This window comes from Vigna unguiculata, chromosome 7 (assembly GCF_004118075.2).
Source record: "Vigna unguiculata cultivar IT97K-499-35 chromosome 7, ASM411807v1, whole genome shotgun sequence".
NCBI lineage: Eukaryota > Viridiplantae > Streptophyta > Magnoliopsida > Fabales > Fabaceae > Vigna > Vigna unguiculata.
Genome location: NC_040285.1, coordinates 32,742,980 through 32,752,398, shown reverse-complemented (window position 1 = coordinate 32,752,398; position 9,419 = coordinate 32,742,980). Strand labels below are relative to the sequence as shown.

At 32.2% G+C, this 9,419-nt stretch overlaps 2 protein-coding genes across 3 annotated transcripts; one reads left to right on the top strand and one right to left on the bottom strand.

The window, feature by feature from the left end:
* Positions 1-976: 976 nt before the first annotated feature.
* LOC114192266 (isoliquiritigenin 2'-O-methyltransferase-like) lies at positions 977-2,748 on the top strand. Its single transcript, XM_028081927.1, has 4 exons — positions 977-1,482; positions 1,760-2,073; positions 2,153-2,217; positions 2,314-2,748. Exons 1-4 carry the CDS (start codon positions 1,049-1,051, stop codon positions 2,608-2,610), a joined length of 1,110 nt encoding a protein of 369 aa, XP_027937728.1. The 5' UTR covers positions 977-1,048; the 3' UTR covers positions 2,611-2,748.
* A 597-nt stretch (positions 2,749-3,345) lies between these two features.
* Positions 3,346-8,156, bottom strand: LOC114192263 (embryogenesis-associated protein EMB8-like). Of its 2 annotated transcripts, none has more exons than XM_028081925.1 (13): positions 7,559-8,156; positions 7,412-7,461; positions 7,197-7,279; positions 6,492-6,581; positions 6,195-6,317; positions 5,690-5,767; positions 5,064-5,149; positions 4,861-4,909; positions 4,489-4,545; positions 4,268-4,398; positions 4,095-4,178; positions 3,735-3,800; positions 3,346-3,644 (listed from the first exon to the last, which is right to left on the bottom strand). In XM_028081925.1, exons 1-13 carry the CDS (start codon positions 8,020-8,022, stop codon positions 3,620-3,622), a joined length of 1,386 nt encoding a protein of 461 aa, XP_027937726.1. In that variant the 5' UTR covers positions 8,023-8,156; the 3' UTR covers positions 3,346-3,619. The 2 variants fall into 2 exon arrangements, with proteins under 2 accessions (XP_027937726.1, XP_027937725.1); XM_028081924.1 differs by having other exon boundaries at positions 7,412-7,473; positions 7,559-8,155.
* Between the last annotated feature and the right edge of the window lie 1,263 nt (positions 8,157-9,419).

Here is a 9,419-nt window from a genome sequence, read left to right as displayed (position 1 = left end):
TATATAGTAATCCACTAATCCTAATTGATGAGTGACGGTTTATGTTCCACTTAAGGAGCAATTCTAGCAATGTTGAAAAATGGAAACTACCTTTTCTTTTATATAATTAGAGGGCAACTATTTCTATGCTAAAAAGTGTCTCAAATTGATATATTGAAAAGGTATTTATTTTTTTAAAAATAAAATAAAATAAAAATATTTTTTAATAAATAACTTTTAAGATATTTTAAAAAGATAAATATATTTTAAAAAATGTTTTAAAATATTTTAAAATAAATAAATTAAATATTGATGGCGCTATCATTATATTTAAATTTATTTTCATTGTCTCTTCTAAGACTTACAGAACTCGATAAATTGACGAAGTGATTAAATTATCTTTTGTATTTGATTCGCACCGTATATACGAAAAATAAAACCTTAAAGAGAGATAGATATAAGAAAAGCAAAATAAAAGAAAAGGTAACCAGAGAAAAACGCAACCTCATAATGTTCAAACTCTTCCTTCATACTTTTCTATTTTCTCCTCTGCATTTATTTTCTATGCAGGAGTCCCATTCATACTCAATCAAGTAACTTAACGTCCATATCTTGACATTTTACCATAAAAAATTATGCAACTTTTTCTTTAATGTATTGTTCGTAATTAGTCTTCAAGTTTATTATGATTTAAATTTATCTCTCATTTTAAAAGTATAATCATCTTTATCTTTGAATAGTCAAAGTTACACAGATAAGTAGAGAAACTGAACATATTTTTGATTAAGAGAGTAAATCGGGAATTGTTATGTAAATAGCAAAATTTATTCTCAAACATTTATAGAGTTTACACGTAAGTCAAGGAAATTGAAATAAATCTCTCACCACAAGCGTTGCTTAGGTACCCACCGCTAAAAAAATCAACCAACAAGACAAGGAAAAATCAAGGTAAAGCCTTCCATCTACGACCACAAACACCTATAAAAGGAGCACACTGAAGAGCAATTAAGCAGACACATTTGTAACCAAACCAGAAAACTAAAGATCATTGGAATTCAAAGAAGCAAGAATGGGGGAATCCAATGTTGCTACCCACAATAACCTCCTTACAACTTGTCCCAAAAACACTGAAGGTGCTCGTCTATCTGGAATGCTGCTTAGTACTGCTGTGGTTTACCCTGCAGTTCTGAATGCTGCTATTGAGCTCAACCTGTTTGAGATCATAGCCAAGGCAACACCACACGGTTCGTTCATGTCATCTCACGAAATTGCTTCCAAGCTCCCAAACCAGCACCCTGATTTGCCTGATAGGCTCGATCGCATGCTGCGTTTGCTTGCTAGTTATTCTCTTCTTACCACTTCCACACGAACCACACAACATGGTGCCACCGAGACAGTTTATGGACTCTCACAAATTGGACAATACTATGCTCCTGATGCAGCTACAGGCTACTTCGCTTCATTCGCATCCTTTCTCTCTTGTCCTGCACTCTCACCACTTTGGTAAATGATTTTAACTCTTATGCATGTTTTCTTATCATTACTGTATCATGATGTGAATGAAACTGGTATGAAGTTATTTTAGTTTAGTTTAGTTAAGTGGACTATTAAGTATGAGGTTGTTTTTTGTAGACATAAAGGGTGTGTGCAGTATTATGAGAAGAATCTTAAACACTTTTTTCATACATTACGTCAACGTGACTAAAAGTGCAGCCCTAATTCCCATTTTTCCAAGAAGGAATGCTTACTTTGCTCCAATGTTTTTAACTATTTTCCTCAGGCTGAATTTCAAGGAGGCAGTGGTCGATGCAGACGTTGATTTGTTCAAGAAAGTTCATGGGGTAACAACGTACCAGTACATGGAAAAGGATCCCAAAATGAACCAAATTTTTAACAAGTCTATGGCAGATTTGTGTGTGAATGATATGAATAGAATACTTGACATATATACTGGATTTGAGGGAATATCAAGGTTGGTTGATGTAGGAGGTGGAAATGGACAAAACCTCAAAATGATAATCTCGAAACACCCTTCAATTAAAGCAATTAATTTTGATCTGCCCCAAGTCATTGAGAATGCACCAGTGCTATCAGGTAGCCTGATATATCTAATGTTTAATCATATATATCAAAGGGTTAATTTAAATTCTAAACTCTGTGAAATTTTGTTAAGGGGTTGAGCATGTTGGAGGAGATATGTTTGCAAGAGTTCCAGAGGGTGACGCCATGACACTGAAGGTACTTGATAGAATAAACACCTAATTCATTAAATAAATCTAATTTAATTTTGAAGGTTCTAAATCCTTTTTTATGTGTTTTATGATGTTGTTTTAGGCTGTATTGCACAACTGGTCTGATGAGAAGTGCGTAGAAATTTTAATCAATTGTCACAAAGCACTGGCTGAAAATGGGAAGGTGGTTGTTCTGGAGTTCATAATGCCAGAAGAACCAGAAGCAACTGAACAATCTCAGCTTGTTTCCAGCCTGGACAACCTTATGTTTATCACAGCCGGTGGAAAAGAAAGAACTGAGAAACAGTACGAGAATTTGTGCAAGCTCGCTGGTTTTTCAAAATTTCATGTTGCTTGTCATGCCTCCTCTGGGCCAGGAGTGATGGAATTCTACAAATAAGTATTTTAAGGTAAAAATGTGGAGATAAAACAATAAAGACTTCCAAGTGAGGTGTGGGGTACCACTTTCTTGTCCACTTTCCATTTTTCATGTGATGTAACGTTTGCACTTAAATAATTGGATTTCGTCGTCGATATATATTCTCTTAAAAAGTAAAACTAATATATATATATATATATATATATATATATATATATATATATATATATATATATATATATATATATTTACTTATGATAATGATAGCAGTTGATCCGCAAGTTGCAAATGGAGAATGAAAATAAAGTCATGGGTTTAATTATTTTATCCTAATTTTAGAACAAAAAATCATCTTTATCCTCATATATTATCCATCTTTATCGATACTTGTTTTTTTTATTGTTCTAAATATTAATTTAAGTATTATTTTATAGCAAATAAAAATTACAATAAAAAATATCATAACTAAATGATATTAATCTAACACCGAACAAATTTAATATAAACAAACCTTCTAATATATATGAAATATATTAAAATTACTATAGTCAAGCCTTATCAAACTAATTTTGGTATTAGTGACAACCACTTGAAGGTTAAATTAAAAAGAGATTAATGATTTTTTTTTGTTGTAAAATTTAAAATTTTCTAAATTTAATTAATCTAACTATTTTTATAAAATTGTAAAATTCTTTGTTCAGACTATATCTTTTATAAAGCGTTTAAACTGTCTAAAATTAAATTAGCTTCTTCAAATTTTCAATCCAAAATATTATAGAAGACTTTTATCCTCTGTGGCTTCGTAAATCACGAGGCACAGTATTGAAAATAACTTGGGTCAAATAGCAGAGAATTCGTCAACTCTTTCCATTGGTTAGTCACAAGCTCATCATTTAATGAACATTTTCTTGTGGAACCGTGTTATGACTGTCATTAATACATATACTGGACTAAACCTGTTTCTTCCACATCGTTTCCGAGGTCATTGATTGTTCAGGCACATTCATAAGTGCGATGATCAATTCACGAGTCAATGGAATTTTTGGTTGACAAATCTACACGACAGGTAGCAAAGAAAAATCAAAATTCAGCCAACACAAAATTTCTGCTTATTTCCCCATGAACAATATCACACCAGATTTTACCTTTCTCCTTGCATGTAATTGCTGCTGTGTAGAACACCAAGGAATTCATTTAGAGCTCTTACCCACCTGCAAGAGGGGAAAATTAAAAATGTACCAATGATTGAAAATTAGTTTAATCACCAAAAATTGTCTCTAACAAGATTAAAAAATTTCATATCAATTAGAGATATCAATTAGAGATAAGATAAAAATATATATATATATATATATATGGATGCAAAATTTGGGTTAGATTTAAAATTCACCTATTAATACTAAATACATCTTGATAAAACATGTATTTATAAGTTTTCAATTTTTTTTTCTAGTTAATATGAAATTTAGACACACTTATATGTCGATAAAAGAACAATTGTGTACCAAAGACGAGATGCCGTTAGCCCTTCAAAGAAGGCCAGATGTCCTCCATGCTTTAGAGTAGCCAACACAATGTTTTTATTTGCCCTACCAAAAGAGTAGTGCATTAATATGAGCTAAAGTAATAGAAGAGAACGAAAATAAATAAGAAGCAATGAAACAATGGAGGAGCATACTTGCATTCATCCCAGGGAATGGCTTCTGTTGTACATATTGGATCGTCAAGAGCACTAATACACAGAAGCGGAACGGAAACAGAATGCACATAAGTGGAACTACTGCAGCGTCTATAGTACGTATCCACACTCTAAGAAGAAAAAGAGTTGGTTTTGATTAACTAATAAAACGAGACAGAAAAAGAGATAAAATATTACATATTTAGGCCATACACAAGTACCTCGTACTTCCCAACTACACGAGTGGCGTGATCATCAAAATCGCGGACAGAAAGTGACTGCGAAGCAAAAAAAGCACATGCACACATGTTTGATGAAAATTTAAAAACTAACGTTGAATAAGACAACAACATTTAAGAATGTTATAGGTATTAGAATTAGAATAATTAGGCCAAGAAAAAGTTAACCCAAACACAGCTAAATGAGTTGCGAGGTTTTTTAGGGGAGACATTGAAAATACGTCCATAACAAATTACGACATCACTTTCAATTTTACCATATATAACACGACAAAAACAGCCTTATTTTACCATTGGAAAATAAATGAAATTAAGGTAATCAAATGAAAATAAAACAATAACGAGTAAGGCCACCTTTTCTATTCCTTCCCAATTAGCATTGCGAGAAAAGTGAGACCGGTGTCTGCAATGAATGTTGGCAAAAATATAAAATTAAGTCAAGAAACGAACAATGGACAAAAGTTCTTGATGTTTCCACTTTGTCTGCACTTTGAATAGATTTTATAGATTATGAAGACGATAGTTAAATTCAACTGAAAAAAAAAATGCAGACTTACAATTTTGCATAATCTTTAAGTCCAAATGCAAGTGCTTTATCATAAATTTTCTGCACACGCCCCCGGCGCAAGTATCTGTCCTCTATCTACAACGATAAACAAGTAATATAACTTCGCGAAGTTTAATAAAAGGTAAAATGAAGATCGATTCCAACATATACGAGAATATTGAAGAGGAAATTAAATTCAGTACACTATTTTGATAATTCCAAAAGTATTACATTAAATAATTTAAAACAGATCCAAAACTCAATTTGAACCACCAATCGCATTCAAAATAGTTTTTGATTATTCACATACACTTTTTGATAAAAGAACACTTATGAATGGACAATTTGACCTTTTATTATTGTTTCCTTCACCACTTCTACGACTTGATTTTTAAGGCATGTAATCATAAACTCCAATTTTCAAAATATATTATTCTCAATTATTTCATTCAATTTGTATTATTTTCTGTTTCGTACAAAACTAATTTCTTTTCTTCAATTAAACCATCTAGCAATTAAACCGAGAAGTGAGAACAAATTCAAATGAAAGATTGTAGTGATTTTTCATAGCATATTGACCGAAGTCTTTTGAAATTCAAAATTTAAAACAAGTCACTTTAAAATCAAAATACTAACCAAAAGGTCCCAAGGAGAGCAAACAGCAACAGCTCCAGCAACAGGAATATTCTCACCATCCTCACCAAGATATTTAACCTATAAACAATCATTGAATAAAAAAATGCAGTGCAAACACAGCTCCTCGCATAAGTGATAATAAGATAATTTCGTGCAGTTTTGGTATAGTTTGAAAGGCAAATAGAAAAACGTATCAATGATGAGAAACATCATAATGAATTTCAGTATCAGTCCTAATAAGATATATAATACGAGAAAGTGAAATTCTTTTATATAGCTATAACCAGAAATTCTTTTATATTTGATAACAGAGGTCAAATTTTCGAGAAAATAGAAATGTCATACACAAACTTAAATAATTTTTTCATTGGCCCTTCCTGCAAGTGGCACCTAAAATGTATGTCCTTTCAAAAAAATTATAATATTGATAGTAATTTAAATTATTTTTGACGTAAAAAAGGCAACATTTATTATAACCATTTCAGAAGGCTCAAGTTTAACATACCAGAATATTAGCTCCAATACTAGTTCCAACAACAAACAGTGGTGCCTTGGATCTCTCTTTATGGAGATAATTAACCACTGTTCGGACATCTTCGGTCCATCCAGCATTGTAGGAAATGTCAGACTGAAATGATTTTAAAAAGAAAAACAAGATCAAGAAACTATTAACACAAGAACATGAGATGAGATTGATACAGTGCAAAATAATACCACATTATAATCAACAGGATTCAAGTTATGCTTTAAAACTGTAGCAACCCTTTGTTCTATTTATTTAAAGCTTGCAGAAAAAACTAACCGTGATTGAAACACCTCCAAAACCTCGGTGGTTACAGACAACAACGTTCCATCCACGCTTTGCAGTGTGATACGCGAGATGTTTGATATACTGTCAACATGAAAGCAAGAAAAGAGAAGGAAAAAATAAAACTGAGATATCAGTGTAGTGTATAAATGCATATGAAAACTAGGGGACGTTCATAAGGATACAAGGAAACATTTATTGTTCTTTTTTCACGAAAGAATAAACTAATAAAACAATAGTGTCCAATTCACTTTCCCATTTTGTCAACTGCTATACGTGAGCAAGCTATATAGGAGACAAGGAAATCACTTTCAACTTAACCTTTAAGCAACAGGTATATTAGTATCTTACTCATTTTTACCCGACATGAAATTTCTAACTCACCTTAAATTCCTAACACATTATGTAATGCAAAACAAAAGGTAAATATATTGCAGCTGCACACTAAACTGTTAAAAAAGTTAAAACAACAATAATGGTTTCATAACGCAAGACTTTGCATACTAAGCTAGAGAAGTTCAGATGGTACTAGGACAAGGATAATAATAAAATAACATTACAAGCCCTGATCTAGTAGCAGACAAGGAGCTGCCGACAGAGCAAGGATAAAACGTGGTCTACTGTAAAAGTAATGCAGTGATTTTTAATTGGTTGACATCGAAGGGTGTATTAAAATCAAAAGTAAATAGAAACACTTACTTGAGATGAAGAGTCACTTGTGAGGCCCGGAATAACTACAACAATGGGAACAGATTCATCTTCATAATCAACATTATCCGAAACTGTAAAATGAGCAGTCATAGAAAAGACAGAAAGATGGATGAACCTTCGACTTCGACAACTATCACCAAATTACTACATCAAGTACGCATGTTTGTCCATAAACCATAACAGAACACTTTAATTAAACTTACCATGAGAACTGAACAGCCAATCCAAGGCAATGGTTCCAGCATCAGCAGTCCTAAACAGTTCCCTGAAACAAAACTAATTATTGCGTCTTCCATCTTCAACAATCTTCAACAAATAAATAGGGATTAGGTAAGGACGGTTGAATTGACCTGGTGTATTTCAGCAAGGGAGGTGTGCCGAAGTAGTTCAAGAAAAGAGTCTGAAGATGAGGGCTGCAGAGCCAGGGCGTGGCGAAATATCTTCCGCGAAGAACCTCGCACTTCGAAACGACGTCGTGGTAGATTTGAGAGGAGGAGTTGTAGGAGAGAAGCACAGGGGAGCCTGCGAATCCCGAGAAGAGATCTTGGAAGAAATGGAGTTCGAGGAAGTTGTAGAGAACGGAGAAGAAAATGAACGCTGCAAGGAGAAGATAGTGGCAGAGAGGGATGAGAGAGAGGACTTGCAGAAGAAGCCAGTAAGCGCTGGAAGAAGATGCTGAATCGGGTATACAGAATCGTTCATCCATGAATGGAGGAATGAGGAAGAGAAACAGAATAATGGCAGGAACTTGAAAATATCTAACGAACCACCATTGCTCCGTAATCCTTTCACTGTGATTTATGTTTTCAACCATTCCAATGAGTTCTTTTTTGTCAGAGAAAATGGGGGAATGCCATTGGTGACCTGTGAAGAATGTGTATTCTTACAAAGAAAATGTAACACGAATAAAACATGGCTCATATATATCACATGACCATTGTCTTGCATTTCACACTACCAATGGTTGTTCACTTTTTATGTCTTCGAGGAAACTCTTGAATTTCCGACTAAATAACCGTAAGGACCGAGCGTAAAATTTCAAGCTACACGGTTCGATCGTAACAACCGTTAGGATTGAGCGTTTGTAGGCCAACACTTATAGTCAATATTTAGGGTACAATTTCTTTTACTTTAAAAGTGTAACATTTCAAGCACCACAATTATTGTGACTTAACCTATTTGGTCTTTCTTATAGGACAATTAATATCACCTGCAATAATTTTCTTGTCTTATTAGGAATCTTACTTCAATTGTCACTTGACCCACCTGACCTCCATTGTAGGACAATTGTGCAACCTGCAATAATCTCTCCTTAACAATTGTTCTACTAGAAATCCTATTTGGATTGTGACTTGACCTATCGGGCCTTTACCACGAGACAATTGTGCAACCTGCAACAATAATCTTGATTTCAAGTGATATTCCTCATAATGGAGTATGATTGCTAGTACAAAATGAAAAAGACTTAAATTTTTATCAATCTTAAGAATCGCAAATAGAAATGATAAAGTGGATCAAGGTGTTAAAAGTTGATAGTTTAGAATGAAATTTTCAGTGTCAATTCATTTTGGCTCAATTCCTCTAAGACGTCAAATTGGCTGGATGTAAACGAAAAAAAATGGGACAAATTGGATCACAGGTCTTTTTTCAATTAAAAATAAAAATAAAAATAATTTTAAAAAAATGTATTTTTTTATTATATTCCTTCAATTATGTAAAAAGGTGATTGTATTGTAATTTCACAAATTATAATTATTAATTATATTAGAGTAATTTAATATATATATATATATATATATATATATATATATATATATATATATATATATATATATATATATATATATATATAAGGTTCAATGACAAGATAGGTGGTCGGGTTCATGTGTTCTCGTTTTAGGTAAAAATAATTATTAATTATATTAGAGTAATTTAATATATATATATATATATATATATATATATATATATATATATATATATATATATATTTCAAAAGAAAATTTGTAAGATTGGTGGTCATGAGTTTCTCTATTAACACATTGATGTGTATCTTTCAAGTTATATTTTTGTGTAGTTTTATGTTACAGAAAGTAACTAAAAATAGAGTCAGATTCTCTATTGAATCTTTCAGTGTTCTTCTTTGCATAGTACTACAAAAATACTATATTGGTACTTTAAATATCTTTTTAATATATTTTAAATTTTTAA